At 42.7% G+C, this 23,988-nt stretch overlaps 1 protein-coding gene and 9 non-coding genes across 10 annotated transcripts; 3 read left to right on the top strand and 7 right to left on the bottom strand.

The window, feature by feature from the left end:
- Positions 1-3,261: 3,261 nt before the first annotated feature.
- Trnaa-agc (transfer RNA alanine (anticodon AGC)) lies at positions 3,262-3,334 on the bottom strand. The gene has a single exon. It is a non-coding gene; the product is annotated as a tRNA-Ala (tRNA).
- A 207-nt stretch (positions 3,335-3,541) lies between these two features.
- Positions 3,542-3,614, bottom strand: Trnav-aac (transfer RNA valine (anticodon AAC)). Its single transcript has one exon. It is a non-coding gene; the product is annotated as a tRNA-Val (tRNA).
- A 5,857-nt stretch (positions 3,615-9,471) lies between these two features.
- On the bottom strand, positions 9,472-11,624 carry LOC117713852 (activator of basal transcription 1). The gene is made up of 3 exons (XM_034510358.2): positions 11,333-11,624; positions 10,415-10,614; positions 9,472-10,262 (listed from the first exon to the last, which is right to left on the bottom strand). The coding sequence occupies exons 1-3, from the start codon at positions 11,583-11,585 to the stop codon at positions 9,900-9,902; spliced, it is 816 nt and encodes a 271-aa protein (XP_034366249.1). The 5' UTR covers positions 11,586-11,624; the 3' UTR covers positions 9,472-9,899.
- A 1,912-nt stretch (positions 11,625-13,536) lies between these two features.
- Positions 13,537-13,624, bottom strand: Trnay-gua (transfer RNA tyrosine (anticodon GUA)). Its single transcript is given in 2 exon segments — positions 13,537-13,572; positions 13,588-13,624. It is a non-coding gene; the product is annotated as a tRNA-Tyr (tRNA).
- An 800-nt stretch (positions 13,625-14,424) lies between these two features.
- On the top strand, positions 14,425-14,512 carry Trnay-gua (transfer RNA tyrosine (anticodon GUA)). Its single transcript is given in 2 exon segments — positions 14,425-14,461; positions 14,477-14,512. It is a non-coding gene; the product is annotated as a tRNA-Tyr (tRNA).
- Positions 14,513-14,928: 416 nt separating this feature from the next.
- On the bottom strand, positions 14,929-15,015 carry Trnay-gua (transfer RNA tyrosine (anticodon GUA)). The gene is given in 2 exon segments: positions 14,929-14,964; positions 14,979-15,015. It is a non-coding gene; the product is annotated as a tRNA-Tyr (tRNA).
- A 1,564-nt stretch (positions 15,016-16,579) lies between these two features.
- Trnay-gua (transfer RNA tyrosine (anticodon GUA)) lies at positions 16,580-16,675 on the bottom strand. The gene is made up of 2 exons: positions 16,639-16,675; positions 16,580-16,615 (listed from the first exon to the last, which is right to left on the bottom strand). It is a non-coding gene; the product is annotated as a tRNA-Tyr (tRNA).
- A 2,349-nt stretch (positions 16,676-19,024) lies between these two features.
- Positions 19,025-19,097, top strand: Trnaa-agc (transfer RNA alanine (anticodon AGC)). Its single transcript has one exon. It is a non-coding gene; the product is annotated as a tRNA-Ala (tRNA).
- A 1,631-nt stretch (positions 19,098-20,728) lies between these two features.
- Trnay-gua (transfer RNA tyrosine (anticodon GUA)) lies at positions 20,729-20,816 on the bottom strand. The gene is given in 2 exon segments: positions 20,729-20,764; positions 20,780-20,816. It is a non-coding gene; the product is annotated as a tRNA-Tyr (tRNA).
- A 2,769-nt stretch (positions 20,817-23,585) lies between these two features.
- On the top strand, positions 23,586-23,658 carry Trnak-cuu (transfer RNA lysine (anticodon CUU)). The gene has a single exon. It is a non-coding gene; the product is annotated as a tRNA-Lys (tRNA).
- Positions 23,659-23,988: the final 330 nt, after the last annotated feature.

Raw genomic sequence — 23,988 nt, 5'->3', positions numbered from 1 at the left:
ACCAGAAAAGAAACTTCCCAGAACACATAATACTCAAAACGTTAAATATATAGAACCGAGAAACAATATTGAAAATTGCAAGGGAGAAAGATCAATCTTATAAAGACATGCCAATTAGTATAACACCTGACTTGTCAATGGACAATCTGAAAGCCAGCATGGCCTGGACAGATATCTACAAACTCAGAGAGACTATATCCAGCAAAACTGTCAATCGCAACCAACAAGGAAAGAAAAACATTTCATAACAAAACCAAATTTAAATAATTTCTACCTCCCAATTCAGCTGGACAGAAAACATTAGGAGGAGAACTTCAATCTGATGAGATTAGCCACATCCAGAAATAAAATGATCCCAGAACAGCACATCAAAAGAGTGGAGAAAAATTCACACTGCAACAACAAAATATCAGAAATCAATAAACACCGCTCATTGATAACAGACTAGCAGGTTAGATTCCATCTTTCTACTGAATATAAGAAATAAACCTCCACATCAAGGACAGACAGCATCTCATGGTAAAAAGATGGAAAAAGGTATTCTAAGCAAATGGTCCCAAGAAGAAAGCAGGTACAGTTATTTTAATATCAGACAAAACAGGCTTCTATTCAAAACTGACCCAAAGAGATAAGGAAGGATACTACATACTCTCTAAAGGAAAAATCTACTAAGAGAATATTGCGATTGTAAACAGCTATGCACTAAATACGAGGGCACCCAAGTTCATACTAGAAATACTACTACAGCTAAAATCACATGTTTTTAACCCACAGTGATAGTGGGTGGCTTCTATTCCCCACTTTCCTTAATAGACAGGTCACCCAGACAAAAACTAAACACAGAAATACTGCAGTTAAATAACATAAGTCAAATGGACCTAGCAGACATCTATAGAACATTCCAACTAAACATGAGAGAATACACTTTCTTTTCAGCATCTAATGGAACTTGCTCTAAAATTAGCCACATAATAGGACATACACAAGTCACAACAGATATAAGAAAATTGAAATAACATTTTACCTCTTATCTGACCATCATGGATTAAAACAGCAGAAAACATACAATCTCTTGAAAACTGAAAAACTCACTGCTGAATGACAAATGGGTCAAGGCAGAAATCAAGAAAGAAACTGAATTCTTTTTAAATTGGATGAAAATAAAGACATGGCATGCCCATTACTATTGGACACCAGGAAGGAGGTTCTAGGAGGCAAGCTCATAGCACTAAATGCCTACAGCAAAAGACAGGAGGGATCTTATCATAAGAAGTTGGTGACATACTGTTGTTTTGAACGCTCTAGACAATGACTACAAGGAGTAACAGCCATCAGAGAAGAGAGCAAGAAATAATCAAACCCAGAACTGAAATCAATGAAATAGAAACAAGCAAACAGACATAAAATATCAATTCAAAGAATCAATGCCATGAATTGCTTCTTTGAGAAAACCAACATGATTAACAAATTTTAGGAAGATTAAATAAAGTACCGGGAGAAGACCTATAATAATGAAAGTAGAAATTAGAAGGGAACATTATAGAGGACACTGAGAACATATCAAAATGTTTTCTGCCATGACCAAAGTGGCTTCATCCTGGAGATGCAGGAATGGTTCAAATATGTAAATCAATAAACATAATCTACCACAAACAGATTGAAAGATAAGAAATACCATTATCTCATTTCTAACCCATAGAAAAGGGCTTTTGACAGTATAACTTTATAAGTTCTGTTACTCTAGAAGACTATGACTAATATACTACACAAGTCGATACATTCCTCTTACAACACAATATATCCTCTGGTTTCCAGTTCCATATGTTCTTACTACTCTTAAAGATGCGTTGGGTTTATTCCACATAGTCCAGTTGAATTTGTCAGCAGAAGTGTCAAAGGACATCTTCAACACCACAGGGCAGACCAAGGAAGGCTAAGTATGGAGTTGGGGATTAGCCACTCATCAGACTTCTTCTGAGAAAGCAAAACTTAATTCTCTGGGGCTGGCAAGAAAAGGGAAAGTAAATCACACACACCCAAAGGCCCCACGTTGGGTGCCAACTGCCCCGGCCCGTGGAGATTCAACAAGACCCTAGAGAAGGGGGCGAAAGAATGAAGGGACAAGAGACACAAAGAATGAGAGCTAGTCTGGAGTTCTGATCAAACTCTAAAACTTTAATTTCCGGGGCAGGTTATAAAGACACAGCAAAACGGGAAGTTTAGGCGAGGGTCATTGCTTAGGGCTATCTCACCAAGACCATGCCACTGTCATATCCTTATTGCCCTAGACCATCCCACTGTCATAACTGTGAACTTTTCTTCTGTGGCTGGGAACATAAAACATCAATGTTTCCATCCGGTTTCGAACCCAGGATCTCTCGCGTGTGAGGCGAGCATGATAACCGCTACACTACAGAAACAGGACAAGCACTTTTTTTTTTTTTTTTTGTAAATTTCTAATTCTATAAAGAAAGGTACATATTGTATAAAGTATGATGGAAGGGAATCGCATGCACGTAAAACACACAGAGGACAGGAGGTTGGGAGGGTCTGATCACCTGGAGACACCTCGAGGAGAGCGATGTAGACGCTGGAGAGCTGTTGAGAGAACCCGGGCAGATGGCTCAAATAGTCACAGCAAGTCCCTAAGGAAAGATTCTCCGGGGTTGTTTGTTTTGTTTTAGTTTTAGTTTTGTGGGGTTTTTGTTGTTGTTGTTGTGTTGTTTTGTTTGTTTGTTTGTTTTTACAGAGGTTAGACATGGAAAATTGAGACTTGTACGGAGGTTGCCACATCCCACTCATGCGGAGTGGAGGTTGGTCCATGCAATGCTGTCGGCAGTACAGGGCTGTGGGTAGCACCCGTGAGGAGCAGAACAATCCTCCAATAACGCGGTTGAGTGAGCAGGGATGTGCGATGAAAACAAAGATTCCAGAGAGGCGGGCAAAAGAACATACAGCATAGCGTGGTTTAAGAGAAAAAGCCTAAACCTATGTGTACAGAATAGGTTTTGACCCAGTGTCTGTCGAGTAAAGAATCAAATCTAGACGCTCAGCAGCATTTGTTAAATGAACATAGGAGAGCATGATGTGGATGTGAGAAACTGGAAAGTCAGAATGTGGTGAAGGACGCACTAAAGTTTATGTTTAGAGCGTGAGAGGAAAGCAGAAAGCTAATGTGGGTCATTTTTAATCTGTAATGTGTGGAGTTGAATATGTATGAAGCTGTTGGTGGAACCGAGGTGCGCAAAATAACATTATAACTGGAGGATGTGGGCATCGATCCCACTACCTCTCGCATGCTAAGCGAGCGCTCTACCATTTGAGCTAATCCCCCTAGATAAGAAAAGATTTATTTTGCACTTTCTTTTATGTCAAGTGCCTCCAGTGGTCCTTACACAAGATACTTGCTATGGCTAAGGTTCAAGAAACTATACCAGCCAAAGCTAAAATCATAGGGTCGAAAACTGATGTCTTCTAACTGCTCAAAAGTATAGGGAGTGAACTGAGAGTCTAAAAACACACAAGAAAGTGAGAAAAACTGTGTTTCCGCCCGGTTTCGAACCAGGGACCTCTCGCGTGTTAGGCGAGCGTGATGACCACTACACTACGGAAACACCCACAGCCAGTAAAACTTCCTAGTTTCAGGACATGGATTCAAAACATGCCTAGTAACCGGTTTGGGATTAGCCTGTGTTGTATTTACTCGTATTATAGGCTAACTAAATCAAAATAACCAAGGTGGTTGTCGTACTCCATCCGCAGCCTTTGGTGAGCCTCTCTACTATTGACGCCTGAGCACTGAGATCGCACAGTGTCAGTGAATTTCTCTCTCTGTGGCTGGTTTACCTCACTCAACTCCATGTCCTCAGCTTCTTCATCCTAGCGGTGGGAAGTGACAGAGCCTCTTTATAAAGGGCAGAGTAACTAATGTTTCACGTGTGTCTGCTGTGTTTTCATCTGTCCATTGATTTTGTATCTTGGTTATTATGAATAATCTTGAATGTGAAGACAAGAGTGTCTCAGAAGACAAGAATTCATTACCATGAACAAAGCAAACATGAGCCCATGACTGGCAATGAATTGTCATATTAGTACCTCTAATGGCTATAATAATTTAAATCACCAAAATTGTGCAAGCATCCTCTTTTTTCCACAACTCACCAACACTGGCTCCAACACTGGCTCTTTTTGTTTGTTTGTTTTTGTTTGTTTTGTTTGTTTGTTTGTTTGTGGCTGTCCTGGAACTCAACTCACTCTGTAGACCAGGCTGGCCTCAAACTCAGAAATCCACCTGCCTCTGCCTCCCAAGTGCTGGGATTAAAGGCATGGGCCACCACTGCCCCACGGCCCTTTTCTATATTTGAGGATGGATAGCCCTTTCTGGAGGACAGGAGTTGAGGTATACTCAGTGGGATCTGGGTCTCATTTTCCTGGTCACTCATGAGTTGGGCACATTTTCATAAATTAGTTTATTCTTTGTCTTCTTTGAAAAACAGGTAACCTGATTTTTTTCCTCCATTATGTCAGGCTATTTGTTTTCTACCTATCGTGCTTTGTGTGTATTTGGGCATCAACTTTCATGTGATGTGTGGGTTTTTTCCATGCTTTCTCCCACTCTGTACACTTCCTGGGCCTCTGTTGCTCATATGTTTGCTTCACTGTGCAGAAGTTTGTGGTTCTGGGTAAGGAGCTGTGTCTTCTGTCTTTGTTTTGGTAGCCTGTGCTTTTAAAATGCATCCAAAACCACAGCCAGACTTGTACAATGGTGCTTTGCCCTTGTGCCTTCTTCTAGAAGTTTTATGCATTCAAGTGTTATATTTGAGTCTTTAATACATTTGGCATTCCCCCTTCCAGTTTGTTGTGAGATGTACTCAGTTTCATTCTTCTGTATGCAGATATCCAGATCCCAATGTGGCATATTGAATAGAGTATTCTTTCCCTGATGTGGCCTCACGTTTATGTTCTCTTTTAGGTTTTGTTGTTTTGTTTTTAGAAAGTTTCACCCAATACCCCAATATGACTTAGAACTCACTGTATAGCCCAAGCTTGGTCAATCCTCCTCCCTCAGTCTCTTGATACTGGGGCTGCAAGCATGAATCAATCATAGAAACACAAAGAAACACACACACACACACACACACACACACACACACACACACACACACTCACACTCACACATACTCACCGGCTGTGTCTTAACAACTGTTTGAAGAATGAATTGACTATTGATTCATAGAGCTATTCTGTTTCATTGGTCTCCCTATAATGTCAGCACCATAGTGTTCGGGTTACCGTAACTTTGTAGGCTATATTTCTGAGTCAGATAGTATGATGACTCCAGTTTTGTTAAGTTGGGGGTTTTTTGTTTTGTTTTTTGCTGAAATGCTATCATTTCTTTCACTGTTTTCGTGTCCTTTTAAATGTTTTATAGTTTTCAAATGTTTTATAGTTTCAAAATGTTTTGCTAGATTAAATGTATTATTTCTATTTTGTAGCTACTGTAAATTCTTTTTCAGGCATTTTATGGCTAGTGTTTAGAAATGCTGCTTGTCTTTGTGGCTGATACTACACCTTACCTAAATCTGTCAATTCTAGGTGGTTTGAATCCTCTATCCTCACCTGAGGTTGCCCTTCTGCTACCCAGCATGCTCTTGAGCTTTTAAATGAACACTTTTGCTTGCTGGACGCCAGAGTCTCGTTCTAAATTATTTTATTGTGGAGACCAAGGAAAGAGGCTGGCCTCCCTCATAAACTTGCCCTATTCCAGCACTGACTCAAAGTTTTCATGAGATAGCTCAGAGGATTGGGACGTAAGGTACCAATACTGAGTTATGAGAGACCTAGCCTAGGAATCTTTGAGCAGCAGTAAGCAGCTTAAATGGAGTGGTTTTATTGTCACACCACAAACCTGGGGACAGAAATGACAGTGGCTACTGCAGTGTCTTCTGATGTCATTGGGACCTATGCTCCTCCTGATGACCTGGGCTCCTAACACTTACACGGCAGTTCACAACTGTCAGCATCAGGGGATGTAATGTCCACTGTGTGCAGACATACATGAGGGTAATCACCCATACACATAAGAAAAAAATTTGTTAAAAATCAGTTTTTTAAAAAGAGCAAGGATAGGTAGTGGTGGTGCATGCCTTTAATCCCAGCACTCAAGAGGCAAAGGCAGGCAGATCTCCGTAAGTTCAAGTCCAGGCTAGACTACAAAGCAAGGTCCAGAGCAGCCAGGATGGTTGGTTACACAGAGAAACCTAGTCAGGAAAAACCTAAATTAAATAAATAAACAAATAAATAAAAAACGAGAGCACTCTTCCTTATATTTAACCCACATCAGTCTGTAACTAATTTCCAGGGATAGCCATCACACAAACAAACTAATCCATAGTCCATATTGCCAACTGAGATGCAGCAAGTATGGACACAATGATGTTAACTGCATAGGACTCCACACTGCATTACAAGTAGGAGTCAGCTAGCTTTGGCTGTAACTCCACACCACAGATCCCACAGCTAGTAATGAAGTCACAAGGCACTATCTGAGCCTGAAAAACACTTTGTCCTATCTTCTTCTTCTCTTCTTCCTCTTCTTCCTTCCCCTTCTTTTCCTCTTCTTCCTCTTTCTCCTCCTCCTCCTCGCCACTTCCTCCTCACCATGTAGCCCTGTCTGTCCTGGAACTAAGTATGTAGACCAGGTTGCCTTGAACTCACAGAGATCTGCCTACCTCCCAAGTACTGAGATTAGAGGTTTGTACAAAGTCCAGCCAACACTTGCTTTTGTCAACGTTTCATTATTGGGCTCTAGTCACACAGAACAACTACATATTATTATCTTTCACCTTAACTTTCTCTCTGTTCTTAACATTGTTCCTGTAGAAGTGGCTTTATGTGGACAGAGTAGGCTTTCAGAGACCCAGAAGAAGATGTAACTGTGCCTTGTATTAGCTATGTGACTGTTTAGACTAAGAGCTTCCTGACACTCCTTATCACTGTCACAAGTAGATGATATTTTCCAAATTGGTTGTCAAAGCAAACATCACAGGTAGCAGAGTGCAGAAAGTGTATTACTTAGGATTCTTATAAAACCTGTCCTCACAGCAACTCAGAGAATTAGTAAATATTTATTTATCTCCAGAAATAAGACAGTGCTTCAGCCCCACAGAAGCAGGATGCTCACCTTAGGAGGGACCACTTCATGAGCTGGGTGTTATCAGACTCTCCAAGTCATAAAGTAGGACATGCACAGCAGCAGTCTGTTATCAAATGGAAGTGGTATATACGTGGTTGAGTCTGAGCAGACCTGAAGGTGCAAGCAAGTTACATGAAGAAGTTGCTCAAATACCTATGGCTTCTACTCCTGTTACAATGCCATCTGCTACCAAGCATGTGCCTATAGTCTCATGGGGTGTTCCCTATCATCGGCTGACTGAAGAAGAGAAGACTAGGACCTGGTTTACAGATGGCTCTGCACGTTATGCAGGTACCACCCAGAAATGGGCAGCTGCAGCATTACAACCCCTTTCCGGGACAGCCCTGAAAGATACGGGTGAAAGAAAATCTTTACAGTGGACAGAACTTCAGGTACACATGTAGTACACATGGTACTACATTTGTTTGGAAGAAATGGCCAGATGCACGACTGTTCGCTGACTCATGGGCTGTGTAGCCAATAGGTTGGCTGGATGGTCAGGGACTTGGAAAGATCACAATTGGAAAATTGGTGAGAAAGACATCTGGGAAGAAGTATGTAGATAGATCTCTCCAAATGGGCAAAGGATGTGAAGATACTTGTGTCCCGTGTAAATGCTCACCAAAAGGTGACTTCAGCTGAGGAGGAGTTCAATAGTAGATAAGTAGATAAGGTGACCAGTTCTGTGGATAGTCAGCCTCTTTCCCCAGCCATCCCTGTCATTGTTTAATGGGCACATGAACAAAGTGGCCATGGTGGCCGAGATAGAGGTTATGTTTGGGTTCAACAACACTGACTTCTACTCACCAAGGCTGACCTGGCTACAGCTGCTGCTGAATGCCAGGTCTGTTAACAGCAGAGACCAACACTGAGCCCCAGATATGGCACCATTCCTCAAGGTGACCAGCCAGCACCCTGGTGGCAGGTTGACTACATTGGACCACTTCCTCTGTGGAAAGGACATTTTGTTCTTACTAGAGTAGATACTTACTCTGGCTATGGATTTGCCTTTCCTGAACATAATGCTTCTGGCAAAACCACCATATGTCGACTTACAGGAGCCCTGGTCATTTTGGGCTTCTAATGCCCTTGAACCAACAGGCTAAGAACAGAATAAGTGTTAGGAGGGGTGATAGATCCAGATTACCATGGGGAAATTGGATTGCCTCTCTACAATGGAGGTAAGAAGGATTATGTCTGGAATGTAGGAGATCCCTTAGGGAATCTCTTAGTACTAATCCATGACCTGTGATTAAAGTCAATGGGAAACTACAACAGCCTAATCCAAAGTATGACAAAGGACACAGACCCATCAGGAATGAAGGTATGGGTCACTCCTCCAGGAAAAGAGCCAAGACCTGCAGAGGTGCTTGCAGAGAGTAGAGGAAATACAGAATGGATAGCAGAGGAAGGTAGTTATAAATACTAGTTAAGGCCACGTAACCAGTTGAAGAAACAATGATTATAAAGTAATATGAATGTTTCTGTTCTATTTTGTTAAAAACACATTTTCTTCCAATTTCTTTAACATCAATTGGTATTTAAGTTGAGCTACTAAAAGGGACATTGCCTCATTGTAAATTTACAAATGTGTTTGCAATTGTATGAGGAATAGTTATATCATGTTAGGCATATTCATGACCTTGTTATTGTCTCATGTGAACATAAGTTATTATTTGTGTCACGTTGACAAGGGGTGGATTGTAGTGGCTATTCCTGGTTGTCAATGCAGAGTTGGAAGGCTCACCTGTAATCCTGATCTTGAGACTGGAAGATACAAGTTTTTGAACTAAATCTTGGCATGGAGATCTTGAGTCATAGTGGCTATGAATCTCAGGAGACAAAGTCAAGCAGATCTCTGAGTTCAAAGTCATCAGTCCCAGATCCAGGCTGTTGGTACACACCTTTAATCTGGGCCACACCTGCTGGAGACCTACGTAGAAGACATTGGAAGAAGGAAGACTCCCCTTCGCTTGCTTGCCTTGTGGGACTGAGCAACTGCTAGATCCTTGGACTTTCATTCACAGCTGCTGTTGACCATTGTTGGGGAGTTGGACTACAGACTGTAAGTCATCAGCACATTCCCTTACTATATAGAGACTACCTGTACGTTGTGTGACTCTAGAGAACACTGACTAATACAGGAGCATCGGGATCTATCTCCCGAGTAACTGAGATTCATGGGTGGAGAAGAATCATGCCTGTGCTAAAGTAACTGAGAGGCATGTGTGGCTTCAAAAGAAGTTGAAACTTACTGAATGAAAAACTAAAGCATATAAAAATAAATTATTTTTTATTTTCAAATATAAACCTCAAATTGGACCACTAATCCAATTCCTGTTAATTCAGCCCCCCCACCACAGTGAACAAACACCACAGACCATTACCCTACTGGAAGGCAAGTCCACTCTTCCAGCCAGAAACTGTCAGGTGCCCACTGAGAAAGGGGCAGGCAATCAGAAATCAAACAAAACGCAAAAGGCACCTACAGTAGTCTTCATTATGAATAGGACGAGTAAGGTTCTCAGTCTGGCGCTTGCAGGATTTGGTCAAAGTAGGTAAAAGACACCAACAAAAAAGGCCTTTTACCAGACTCTTGGTCTGTGGAATAGGGAAAACATCTGCCTAGATGGTTACACTCTGAAGGAGGCAGACCAGAAGGGGACAGGGCTGGTTCCTTCTTCCAACAGGAGTCTCTTACTAGCTATGGTTCTTCCTTGCTCTCTGCAGGTAGAGGGGCTCCAAAGATCCTGGCAAGGAGCCCTCGGTTGGATCGGGCCTGGTCCTGGATGGTAGCCAGCCGAGCTCGTTCCCGCCCTCCTGGCCGTGCTGCTTTCCGGTCCCTCAGCTCCTGCTCAGTAGGACGCTGAGTAAATGTCCAGGAGCTATTTGGTCGAGTAGCATCCCCATCAGCTGCAAGGAAGCGTTGTCCCTGTTCTACATTTCGAAGATAGAAGTCAGTCTCTCGCTTTGCTTGGGCGACCTCTGCTCTCAGGCGTTGCCTTCGTACCTGGCGCTCAAAGGCAAGGTGTTCACTGAGGTGGGACCAAGTAAAACGATGCAAATACTGTGTGCAGGAAAACAAAAAAAAAAAAAGTCAAGATAGGGAAGACCAGAACAGGAGAAGAAACCGGGAGCTGCTTAGATCTAGCAAGGAGGATAGGGTGTCATGGGCTGGAGGTAAGAATCAAAGTGTGGCGGGGAAACCCAGACCCTCACCTTGAGGTTCCACAGGTCATAACGGAAGGGACTGCGCTTGCGGGCGCCCATGGGCGTGTTATGCAGACTGGCTGCCACTCGCTTGGCTATGCGCTTGTCTCGAAACTCCACCCAGCCTTCGGTATAGTCCTTGCTGTATTTAGCTCCCTTCTTTCCTCCAGCGGCTGCGGCTGCCTTCTTTTTGCGTTTCACAAAGCGGTCTGTGGGCCAAACACAACGCACACCCTGGTCAAGCACCCACTGAGACAAGCCTCAGTTTGGCCAGAAGGCCAAACCTGCCTGTTTAGGTGCCGATTTACCGTTGTTGATGGAAAAGGGCTGTCTGTATGGTGCAGCTTCTCCTTTAACTCATTCCTCCCGTCAAATGACAACTTTCTGAACTTAATAATGGCACCAGTCCCCACCTCCAATTCCAAATTGTGCATGTCAAGAGGTGTAGGAGACTGAAGGAGGCTAATCATACAGTTTCAGGGACTATTTGAAAATCGAGGGGGCTGGAGAGATGGCTCAGTGGTTAAGAGTACTGACTGCACTTAACCTCTTTCAGAGATCCTGCATTCAATTCCCAGCAACCACGAGGTGGCTCACAACTATCTGTAATGGGATCTGATAACCTCTTCTGGTGTCTGAAGACAGCTAGAGTGTACTCGAATAAAAAAAATAAACAAATAAATCTTTTTTAAAAATCGAGGGTATCTTTCAGGCCTTAGTTATTAGAGCACTATCTGTATCCACTCACCCTTTCCATTTTCCTTCCCCGCGCCTGGTATCTAAGGGACGTGTTACATGCTTAGCAGCTAGTAGGGAGCCAGAGCCTTCCAAGAGCCAACACCCCACGCCTCATACGTGTACCGCCAAGAAAATAAGTCATGCCCGCCTGCCTGCATCGCCACCCTCTCCTTTTGACGCAGGGCTTACCCTCGGCCTGGAAGAAAACGCGTCCCACCTCGCCGTAGGCGCTGAGCAGGTTGCGTACGTGCAGGGGCCGGAATCGCGGCGGGACGTGGCCCAAGTACACAATACCCGGAACAACCTTTTTCTTCTTCTTGCTGCTACTGCTGTTGGCCGCATCCTCGGCTTCCTCCTGCTCCTCCGCCGCCTCTGCATTCAGCTCTTCCTCTTCCTCCATCGCCGCCTTTTGCTCCTCTACCAACTCTCTTGCCTTCACCATGGCAGATATGGGGAGCACGACAGCCGTAAATCTGTCGCTATCTGATGACGTACTCCTGCGAGCCAATCTGCGGTTTGGGCGCAAGTGACGTAAATCCTGAGTGCCGTTCTACGGCGGGGCGGGGCGGGGCGGGCGGACGGGACAAGGCGGGGAGGGGAGGGGCGGGACGGGACGGGGCGGGACGGGGCGGGACGGGGCGGGACGGGGCGGGACGGGGCGGGACGGGGCGGGCGGACGGGACGGGGGGGGGCGGGGGGGGGGGGGGGGGGGGGGGGCGGGGCGGGCCCAACAGACTGGACTCTAAAGAAGGGGTGGGAGCCGCAGGTTGTGGGTCCTGGTAGAATCTTAGTCGAGCGCAACCCTGATCTGAGACAAGCTCTCACGAAATATTTTTAATTTTTTAAAAACTGCGTATGAATGATTTTTGCCTCCAAGCATCAAGAGCGTGCCCTAGTGCCTCTCGCGGGATTTTTGCAGACCAGTGTTAGGAGAGTGTGTTGTAGAGACCAAAACAGCGTCTTCTTCCTGGACGGTGGTGCGAATGTGGTTGAAGGGATAACTCACATGTTAAAAAAGTTTTATGAAGTGCAACTTGTAAACTTCAGTCTGAGCTTTGAAGTTTTAATTATTTGAAGTTTCAACTGAGTTTTAAACATTTTTAAAAGTTTTTGAAGCAGCTTATAAATTTGCACATATACTTTTGGAATTTTAATTGGAGTTGCGGTTTTAAAATTTCAAACGCGCCTTTAGTAATTTTACACTTCGCCTTGTGAATATTTAAATCTGTAAATGTATGAGTAAAAAGCTTGTTTGACTACTGTTGTGTTCGAATCAATTGCAAGTTGATGAGTACAAGTTCTCAGTTCAGCTCACTGCCCCGTGCAGCCTCGGAACAGCCGCCAGGGGGCGCGGTCCGTACACCAGCCTGCGTCACTAAGAAGTCGGGTCTCGCTGTTGGGACCTTAAGGCCCAGCGCAGTGGCCACAGCTATGCTTCAGGCTCGTAAGAGCAGCTGATGACTATCGAGCGATGCTGCTAGAAATGATGTACTAACCTTCCCTCCTGCTTTACCGACGGAGCCCAAGATGACGCTGAGGACTTAACTTTTCCCTCACCAAAGCCCTACATAAATTTTTTATCCTTCGTCGTCACGAAAATTATAGAAGACAGAAGCCAGAGCAACGGTGTCCGCAGACTCTGGGCGTTAATTTGTAAAGTTCAGGTGCGTCTGAGGACCTAATAACTAAAGCTGACTTTGGGGACGTTCACTGAAGAGAGCTTGCTGTTGGTTACCTCTGCTCCTTTTATTAAAAGTGAATGTGGAGAGAAAAGACCCCTGCTTTTCATTTTTAACTATTTCACCAGCAATGGTGACACTTGAGAGCGTCTTACAGAGTTCAAAACATTGAGAGCTGGGGGAGGGGCACATGTAAAGAAGATACAAGAGTGTGATGGCTAAGTGGCAACACCTGTTGCTTTCTCTACTTTGTATGTGCTTGAAATTATTGTTAATGGAATGTTTATACACATTAAACGTCAAGTCAACCGGAGGTAGTGGCAACCCTGTAATCCTCAGCTCTTGGGAGATGGAGAAGAAAGGAAGTTCCAGACCAACCTGGGTTACAAGAGAGACCCTTTGAAATTTTTGTAGATGAGCATAGAGCGGATCGTGAAGAATCTTTGAGTCGTCAATGAATGAACTTGCAAATAGTCGTGTAAGGAATCTTCTCTTCGTTACCCCTTATCTTGACCCAGTCTGGATTTTGTGAAAAATAACTGCTTCTAGCAATTCAAGGAATACCTTAATCGTTTTGTTTCTTTGTACTGTTGGGCAGCTGAGGTTTGTTTATCTTACCTCAAATCCTACGATTGAGTATTTCAAGTAACATAGGTTCACTGCATTCTCCAAATTTCCTTGAAAATCCTAGTACTCCAACCATCAAAAGCTCACTCCTTCGAGCCGGATTCGAACCAGCGACCTAAGGATCACTCCACTAACACCCTACAGTCCTCCGCTCTACCAACTGAGCTATCGAAGGAAGATACCTGGACTTTCTTTAACATTTGTAAAATAGTTGGTGGACTTGTTCTGATTCATATTGAAATACGAGAAAAATTTTTGGGGGATACTAGGATATTCTAAAACTAATTTAGCTAGTGATCCTTCAACAGGTGTTTAAGAACACGTTTGAGTTGAATGCTTTTAATGTATAAGTGTTTTACAGATTTCCAAAAACTGCTCCTAAGAATGTTCACGAACCCTTCCAGACAGGACCATCCACTCCTTTGTTGCCCTTTCCCTGCTGTGCTGTCCACTCTCAGCACCTCCTTTATTAGAAATAGTGAAAATGGCAACATAGACAAACAATACCATCCTGAAGCAGAGCTAGTGCCCACTTCAAGGAAACTCGTGATTCTCCTTTCTGAACAAGGAAAACCAGGGGTAGACACAAATGCATGAGACATAATACTTGAGAGGCCTTTGACAAGTAGTAAGGAGTAGTACATACTATTTTTCACAATTGTAATGGAACAAATAAATGAAACCTCCCTCCCTCTCTCTCTCCCTCTCTCTCTCCCTCTCTCTCTCTCTCAAGCAAAAATTTGAACTATTTCATTTTTAAGTGTGCTGTCATGCTCGGCTAGCAAATACCTACAGTGCCATTCAGTTTCCTGATCCTAAGAGAGAAAATGAATCTGCTAGGAAAAACAAGAAGCCATCCGGGGATATTTTTATGGAATATATAAGTTTCGAAAAATTTGGATATTATATACATTATGGCATGTTTCTGGCGTGTTTATATATTTTTGCAAATGTTAAAGAGTTCTATAACATCTTCCTTCGATAGCTCAGTTGGTAGAGCGGAGGACTGTAGAGCACTGATGGGGTGATCCTTAGGTCGCTGGTTCGAATCCGGCTCGAAGGAATATTCTTTTGAAAAGATGGTGACAATTCTAAGATTTTCAAGGAAATTTGGAGAATGCAGTGAACCTATGTTACTTGAAATACTCAATTGTAGGATTTAGGGTAAAATAAACAAACTTCACGAGCTGTGCTGTACAATACAAAGAAATAAAATGATTAAGGTATTCCTTGAATTGCCAGAAGCAGTTACTTTTCACAAAATCCAGACTGGATCATGAGAAGGGGTAACGATGAGAAGATGCCTGTACATATAAACAGCTCTATTAAAAAAATCGTCTCACTAAAATGAAAAGCTTAAGCTAAATGTACTTTATAGGCATAAACCTAACTCTTTCAAATATGAATTTGTAAAGATTGCTTGATTACTGAAGTTCTTATTGCATTTTATATTATCTTTTGATGGCATTAAAAAACACCTCCTTCGAGCCGGATTTGAACCAGCGACCTAAGGATATCAGGGTCATAACCTACAGTCCTCCGCTCTACCAACTGAGCTATCGAAGGGAGGTACAGAATCTGTTTGACTTATCAAATAGATGGTTATTTTGTTCTATTTTCTGACTTACTTTAGATGCAGGTAACCATCAGGAAAATCTTTTAAGGCCTTCAGTGCCCTTGTCCTACGGTGCTATCCTGTCTCTTTAGGGGCTCCTCTCCCTATTAAAATGGAAATGGCAGCGATACCATAGATAGACAATACCATTCTGAAGCAGAGCTGTTGCCCAGTTCACCTTAGAAACGAGGAAATCAAGAGTGAATGCAAAAGCATGAGACACGAAACTTAAGAAGTTTTTGCTATGTGTTTTAGATTGGTTTCAATTGCTGTGTTAAAATACTATGACCATAAGCAACTTGGGGAGGAAAGGGTTTATTTAACTTAAACGTCTTGATCACAGTCCAGCATACGGGAAGCCTGGGCAGAAACTCAAGCAAGTCAGGTACTTGAAGGCAGAAAATGAAGCAGATGACATGGAGGGGTGCTGCTTACTGGCTTGCTCACCGTAGTTTGGTCACCCTGCTTCTCATATAATTCAGAACCACTTGCCTAAGGGTGGCATCACCCACAGTGGGCTGAGCCATTCCAACCAATGGTTAATTATGTAAATGCTCCCACAGACTTGCCTACAGGCAAATCTGATAGAGGTATTTTCACAACAGAGGTCCCCTCTTCCAGATGGCTTAGCTTATGTCAAGTTGAGAAAAGCTAATCACAGCGAGTATTTAGTAATGCCCTGGCCCATGTTATGATGCACAATTACACTGGAGCAAATACACATAACATACCATAACAACACATAATTGAAACTTAATACATTTAATCACTCCATCTTTATGCTGCTATGCTTGGTTGGTGCTACTCAGCTTCCTGGTGCCTGAAACAGAAGAGCACCACGGGAATGCATAGGAAGCCATCCAGGGAGATTTTTATTTGTTGGAGTTTATAACTTTTAAAGTTTATTAAGTATGAAAAGTTAGGAGCAGAGACTGCATAGGAGAGAAGCTGGAGAGCTGAAGGAAGGCTGTAAGGAGCTGGAGCAGTCTAGGTGCACCAGAAAGCCTCTGAGAAAGAAAAACCATACACCACCAACAAAATCAGACGCTGGAAACATTTACAAGCTCTGCCTAGTCTCCTAGGGGAACAGGGAGAGGGTCCCTCTTTTATGACCTTACACCGACCTTTTCTCAATACTACCGTCCCAGATGAAACGACCACACATTTTAGGTATGTGTAGAACCGTCGCAGGTGGGGCAGAGTGTGGTGGGGACACACTATGCAAAGGGATTAAACTAATAATGGCTTTATCTGGGAAACGGTACGTTACGTTTTGCTTTGCGGTAAGCTTGGTCCAGCCTCATAAAATTTTTTGCTAAATGTCAAGACCACACGGGACCCCACTGTCTGTCGCATATATCTAATTCATGGTTTAAAAAAAATAAAAATTTAAAAAAAAAAACAAAAACCCAAGTATTGTGAACAGAGGACACATTCTACATATTCTACAAGGAGGAGAGCAGGAAGGATAAGTCTAGATAAGTCTAAACGACTAAGTACCCATCAAAACACTTCTCCTTCGAGCCGGATTCGAACCAGCGACCTAAGGATACCTCAAGGGAAAGTTAAGCCCCCTACAGTCCTCCGCTCTACCAACTGAGCTATCGAAGGATATAAGTAATGGCTACTTAATAATGTTATCTGGTCTCGATTTTGCTTTTGCTTTGTTAACGACATAACTATTTCTCTTAGGTGTCCTCAAACATTGGACACACTCTGTATAGTGATGCTCACAGTTTCAGGAAAACCAAAACCTAGTGAGGTTCCCTGTCCTTGACCCTCTCCTAGATGTTCTGTAGCCGGCTTGTCCTTTCTCCATTACATCCTTTCTCTTAGATTTATCTAGGTTTTCTAGATTAATGATATGGTTGCATCAAGTATGAAACAACTGGAAAAGCTAGTTGTGGGTTGTAGACAGCCATGGCCAGTTTATTTTGGTACTTGGGTATTTCTTCCTGAAAGTCGGGAGGTGGCACCATTTAGCAATTGCCAAAACTTTAGTGTGAATTTTCAGATATTCCTTATCTTCGACCACAACTGAGCGTTTGGGAAGTTAACAATCAATCTAGTGTTACTGGAACCCCAAAATTTGTTCCTGCTAAAATACCTCATTAGTGGGAGTGTAATCTTGCAGCAGATGGATCTGTGCCTTGGGAACGGGTTAGCCTTTCCATCCTCTTCCACGCCTACACTTGTCATAGTCATTTGAAAGATAAATCGAGGCCAGATTGGGCAGATTGTGTCCAGTAAGAAGGAAGAATCTAGACAGTGATGAATGTCAGGCCAAGTCTGACTCTGAGAGGAGTAACAGTGGGTTTCTATACACAATTTCAGCATCTGAGATTTAAAATCTCTTACGCGGAGGGAGCTTCTTCCCACAGAAAGCCATTCTCCTGTTGTCAATCCTGACTGTAATGAATAAGCAAAAGAGAAAAGTAAGTGTTGAGGGTGGTCTGAAGACGCTGGTAAGGCCTCCATGCACAGCTCAGAGATAGAGGGTCAGGTTTGGGGATGTGTGTTTCTTTTTCTTTTCTTTCCTTTTCCTATTTGTTTATTCATTTATTCCTTCATATTTACAGAACCTTGTTTTCTAGCTCTGACTAGCTGGTATTCGTAAAGTAATCCAGGCAGGCCTCCAACTCAGCACTCCCATCCCCGCTGCTGAGACACACCACCCCACAACCGGTCTAGAATCACTGACTTAAATGGTTCGCTTTCTTTCTTTTAGTTCTTATTATCTTGCTCCGATTTTATTGAGTTTTTAAAAACAAACATTAAGCACACAAGCGGAAGTCTCTTTGATAAGCTTTCAGAAGAAGAGGCAATTGGACCTGTGCTTGTTGACTAGGGACCTCACTCACCACAGTCCGATCTAAAACCTGGAACATCATGACTTCGGGTTCCTCTTCGACTATACAGTGAATTTCAGGCCGTCGAGGGCTAGCTATATGGCCCTACCTCAAAATTACCAGCGTATCGATATTTACTTTGGAAAATTAAGTTTGAAACTCCTCGAAATGGTGCCTGTAGAATTCAAAGGAAAGAAATTAACCAGAAACAGACGTCATCAGTCTTGGCCATGTGGCCTCCGGCAGTAATTTAAAGAAGAGAGAGAAAGAGAGAGAGGAAGAAGAAGAAGAGGAGGGGGAAGGAGGAAGGGGGGGGGGGAGGAGGAGAAGGAGGAGGGGGGAGGAGGAGAAAAGGAAAAAAAGAAAAGAAAAAAAAGAGAAAAAAGCCAGACAAAGGACTGACCTTGAAGAGCGAGTCTACTTGAATTGTAGAGATCAAAGAGTCGATTTCTGGACCCAGTTGCGTCAGTCGTGGAAGTTAGAAGACGTGAAGGATATGAGGATTGCTTCGGACCAAGAAGTGAGCCAAAGTCGAGCCTAGGGAACTAGATTATTTTTCTCGGCCGAATGTTTTATTCCGATCTGGCATCTGGTTTCTGTGCACAGGGTCCCAGCATTAACTTCTTGCCAATCCCAGCACCGTTGTTTCAGTGATTTCTGCGTCCTGGCCCATTTGTACGTACCCCTGTGTGGTCCTCGGAACTGGGAGGTACCCGGCACTCTTCCGTGACCACCAAGCCACAATCTCACACTTTTAGCTTCGTTTTGCTATGTAAAACAAGATGGCCTCAAAGAGAGGGCAATTCTCCTGCCTTAGGACTTCTTTCTTCCCCTCCCCTACAGTTCTGGGATTATAAAACATTACACCTAATCCAGGAAACTCTTTCTTAAATACTCTAACTTCTATACTTCCGTTTTTATCATCTTGTCCGGATTTAATTGGACTTTAAAAAAAAAATAGAATCAACAAACACATTAATACCCCCTCCATCCCCCTTCCCCACCCCCACCCACACACAATCTCTATTTGATAAAACTGAAAACACCAGCTAGCAGTGAGTTACATCCAGATATCAAAAAGGAGCAAGGTAGCAAGCAGCTCCTGCCTGAAGGGGAATTAGCTCAAATGGTAGAGCGCTCGCTTAGCATGCGAGAGGTAGCGGGATCGATGCCCGCATTCTCCAGTTTTGCATCTGCCCGTTTCTTTTCCCATCATACCTTGCTAGAATAAGAACAGCCAACTCGGTCACTCTAAACCTACAGAGTTACATTTCAGAGGTTCTTTCTGCAATCCGGAAAAGCCTAGTTTCTACCACACACTGTCCTCCAGGAAATGGCCGAGTTCTTTGAGATTTCTCTCTCGGCTTCCGAGGTCTGGAGTTTTGTTACTGTCGAGAGAATTTCCAACCCTACACTTCCAGTAGTTCTATCTTAATATACTCTTTTATTTCACGTATTTCCTGTTTTCCTATCACGTTCTCAACAGCTGTAAGCAAACGCATTCCCTTTGTTAATGAGACAGTGAAGCGTAGATCGTATATAGCTGTGTTTGAATCTAGGTCATTTGTTTTTTTGTTTCAGTTCAATTACCGGTACTGGAATATCCAGAAATATAGTCCAAGATACGGAAAGAAATGTAGGACTCTATGTAGGTTGGAACTTATTGCGCCTTGCAGAAACGCCTAATCCAGGACTATTTTGTATTCGAGGCCCAAACGTTATCAAAAAAAAAAAAAAAAAAAAAAAAAAAAAAAAAAAAAAGAACTGTTTTTCTTTTGCTCACAGCTCACTTTCAAAACACGGGATCATCCGGAGTTGCCAACTCACACCGGCCTGAAACTAAAAATCTCGTGGTTTTTCATGCTTCTAATTACACCAAAACTTGAAAATAATTTGTTAAGAGAATAAATGTTCTGATACATGAGATGGAAGGTACAAGAATTTGCAAAGCACAAACCCCTTGTAAACTTTGATGTATTGAACTAAAATCTTCGTCAATTACTTTGTCTTAGTTGATATTAATCGCTTCTCGTTGACACTCTTCCACAGGTAACTGATTTTGCGAGCAGGAGTAACATAGTTTAAAGGAATTAGCACAAAATTAGCATATATGTTCTACTGATATGTGAGATTTCCTTTGAACTAATCTCCTCTTGCATTTCTCCCCTAAAGCTGCCATTTCGTTTCCAGCAATGCTATTTGTTTGGTTTGGTTTGGTTTGGTTTGTTTTTTTGAGAGAAACACTCTAGCAGCGTTTTAAAGCCCTTGCAGCACATTAAAATCACCTGTAGAACTTTTGAAATTAGCGTCGCCCAGGTTGTAAAATGTCTCCAGGTCATTCTGATATACACCAATTTCCCCCCAACCTCTTGAAACAAACAAACAAAACCATCGTAACATAATTAAACCAAGAAGCTTGAATGAACAGGATTTCCCTCCTGTCTAGAGGTGAAAGGAAGCTGCAGGCTGAGAAACTTGCGACTGAGGTCCAGGTGCGGAGAACTGTCTGACCACTGGAGGGCGCGCGTGCCCCACCGATTACCCACAGGCCCTGGATTCACTCTTGCCCCTAAACCTCGGGCCTACCCGGCATCTCCCGTCCCTTTATTCAAGGGCACAAGGATCTCCAGGGGTGGGGTTATGTGGACTATGACGTCAAAGCCTGCTTGGAAGTATTAAAAATCATTACAGAGAACAATTGTTAAAACTTACATTCACTTCTCTGCACATCGAGAATAGTGTTGGGCTCATTCAGATACAGAAAATGAGACTCATTTCTCACGGGAATGCCCCACCAACGCTAAAAAGTACAGGTTCCTTCGAGCCGGATTCGAACCAGCGACCTAAGGATACCCGGAAGGCACACCTACAGTCCTCCGCTCTACCAACTGAGCTATCGAAGGACCCACGTGCAGCCACTTCCTTACTTGGGATGCCATCTCTGCGTGAGGTTAGAGTCTATCTTAATTATTATGCAAGTAATAGCTGCCTCTAACTTTTTAATTTGTATTCACTCATCCTCTTATTTTATTTCAATACCTCTTCAGAACCAAATTTCTGCGACTTGGACCCTGAAGAAAATGGAAGTTTAAAAGCCAAGGAACCAGAAGCAAAGTTATTAAGGACTTTGAAAGGACCATCTTTTACTGCGGTGAATTTAAACAGCTCATTTACCCTCGTTTATCAGCAAGATTTGAGACGTGTTAGTCCGTAGTTGCAGCAAAACTCTATGGTTGGTCCGATGTGGTTGAGTATATTTTTAATCCCAACACCAGGGAGTCAAGAGTAGTGAGATCTCAGTGAATTCCAGCCCCAGCCTGGTCCACATAGTGAGTTCAGGACCAGCCAAAGTGAGAGCCTGTGTAAACAAACAGAGATGAGAAAAGATAAAGATGAATAAAAATAAGACAATGGGGGGGGGGGGAGAAACATACTAAAATGTTCTTTAACTGACATTGGTCTTTGTCGATTAACAAGGAGACCACATTAACTCTTAATTTAAAAATGACCATCAAGATGAAGTTAATATAGTTTTAAATTATCAGTCTCCATACTGGGTTAAAGTAGAATTCAAATGCAAATTAATTTGATAGTATTAGATTTCCTTCCAGCTTCCCTTGAGATCATGAGGAGCTCCAAATGACGTTTATTCTTCCTTCTTCATGACAGACACATCTGACATCAGAAATCTGTCTTATTCTTCTCCAGATTCTATTAAAGATCATTGTGTTGTTATACAATGGAGTCACAGACATAGGCAAACAATCCCCCACGCCAAACTAGACAACTAGCGGACTAGCAGTGTCCACTCCCCTGTGGTTCTCTGCTATTGTTCAGTGTTTTGTGGGATTGTGTTGTTTTGTTTGTTTATTTCCCTGAACAAGACTAAGAAGCAGCCTATTAATCACTTAGCTGAGCACTAACCTCTTCAAGTCTTCAAGAAACACCGGAGTAAATTAAATATAACCTTCTATCTCTTTCCCAACTCTAGCTGATTGAATGGGTTATCTTATTTTAGCTTATTACAGATGTATTTAATATCGTCCATTTTGTCTAAAGACACTTTCACAGGCTCAATTCCATGATTGTTGTTTAATCTAAAATAAGAACTTGCCAAAATAATAAATAAATTCTTGGAAGAATACAACTTCTTCCTCCTCCTTCTCCCCCTCCTCTCCCTCCTTCCCCTCCTTCTCCTTCTCTTCCTCCTCCTTCTTTTTCTCCTCGGCTTCGCATTATTCACCAAAGCATAAATTGAAGGGTGACCTCACTATTACCACTTGAAGAAGAAAGCAGGCCCTTGACCAACAGCCCTGTCCTCCATGTGTGGATGCCTGTGTGGCGACTTGAGCGGAAATCCATCCCACGGAGCAGATAGTTTGTGTTTTGTGCACCTCAATCCAGAAGACTTTCCAAGAGGTCGCACCCAACTCAGTTACATCACGCACTGAGGCTCCCTTGAACTGTGATCCGAGATGGCTCAGGACCTTTATTACATGCTGTCCCTTTCTGTGGTCCCCTCGGCTGCCTGTTCAGGTAACTCTTGAACAAAGGATTTCCTGTTTCCTTCATCTAAGGTTCAGTCTGTCCCACAAATTGCATTAAGTCCCTGCACCTCTGTATCCTTTTTGTGTTTTTAAATTGCCAAGGCTTTCTAAAGTACACACTACACTGTGCCTAAACAGGCCAAATTGACCATAATGAGGAGCTAGCTGCCTTTTTTAAATAGGTAGCACATGAATTGTTTTTGTTCTATGGATTTAGCTGGAATATGGAATGACATGTCATATAAAATGGAGAGACAGTAACAGTAACATCCAGGTCCGTAGGTAAAGGAAAGAGGAAGTCGTGGATAGGAGAGGGCAAGGAGGATGACTACACTTGGGGAGGGAATTTTTAAATGTGATCCCCATTGGCTCCTGGCAGATAATAATAAGGTGCTGAGAGATCAAAGGTTTTCAAATTGATGCAACTGTTACCACCTAATCCGTTTTGCTTTGATTTCATACTTTGGGTATGAATTTGGTCTTTTCACTTTTGAAAACAATTGAAAAATGCAACTAGACCACACAGTTATATTTCCTGCTACAAATTTATGAAGTCGACATTCTCATCTTAATGAGAATTAAAATCTACCAGGCGATCCTAACGGACACGCCGTTACCTCTGTTCTGCCATGAATCAACACCTGTCAACAGAAGCCACCTTACAGAGCTTGTCTGCGTTATTGTCCCTTCAGGTCTGTTTTTAACACAAACAGCAAGAGAGCCGGTAGAGCTGACAGGTTATGGGAACAGCAGCAGAGAGTCTCAGTGGGTCACAGAAAGGGAGAGCCCTGAATGATAGAAAGCGGCGGGGGGAGGGCAGAGAAGGGAGGACGAAGAAGAAAGAAAGCCGAAAACAGAAAGAGAAATGAAAAGAGAGAGAGAGAGAGAGAGAGAGAGAGAAATATAGACACCAGTGGATGAGAATAGGAAGAGCAGGAAAATGTAGATCACAGGGTAATAATGTCCAGCTAAACTTTTATTGTTAGAATTTCGGTTTTTTCTCACCTAGAAATATGAACAACTAAATATAATCTAAAATTATGCCCTACGACAATCTTTGGCAGTGTTGGGAGAGACGTGAAATACCTATTCTCCTATAATAGTGGAGGACAAACTTACGCATGTGCCCGGCTAGCTCAGTCGGTAGAGCATGAGACTCTTAATCTCAGGGTCGTGGGTTCGAGCCCCACGTTGGGCGCAAGTGAATTTTTGTGACAACTCAATTTTATATCATTACAATGTAATTCATCACTATCAAGCAAAAACTATTTTAGACCTCGTAACTTTTTAAAAAAGCAATTCTAATTACGGCGAGCATCTATGTTGTATTATATACCTATATATCTTTGACAGAGTTTAGTACCCTCTTGGCGTAGAGCTCTCTAGAGAGACCAATGGGAAAATGAAAGTCAAATCTGAAAACGACTGGCTTTAATTAGAAGAGTTCACGTTACAAACCGAAACCAAGTGCATAGAAAGAACACTTACTTGCCAAACAAAAACAAACAAACAAAACCAACAACACAAA

This window comes from Arvicanthis niloticus, chromosome 8 (genome assembly GCF_011762505.2).
Source record: "Arvicanthis niloticus isolate mArvNil1 chromosome 8, mArvNil1.pat.X, whole genome shotgun sequence".
Lineage (NCBI taxonomy): Eukaryota > Metazoa > Chordata > Mammalia > Rodentia > Muridae > Arvicanthis > Arvicanthis niloticus.
This window is presented reverse-complemented; position numbering and strand designations above follow the sequence as displayed.

What these genes read in the sequence shown, in the direction of transcription:
- LOC117713852 (XM_034510358.2), bottom strand. Translation starts at nt 11,585, where the DNA reads ATGGTGAAGGCAAGAGAGTTGGTAGAGGAGCAAAAGGCGGCGATGGAG. An exon ending in CGTTTTCTTCCAGGCCGAGG is followed by an intron (nt 10,615 to 11,332) that starts GTAAGCCCTGCG and finishes TTTGGCCCACAG; the next exon opens with ACCGCTTTGTGAAACGCAAA. An exon ending in ATGACCTGTGGAACCTCAAG is followed by an intron (nt 10,263 to 10,414) that starts GTGAGGGTCTGG and finishes TCCTGCACACAG; the next exon opens with TATTTGCATCGTTTTACTTG.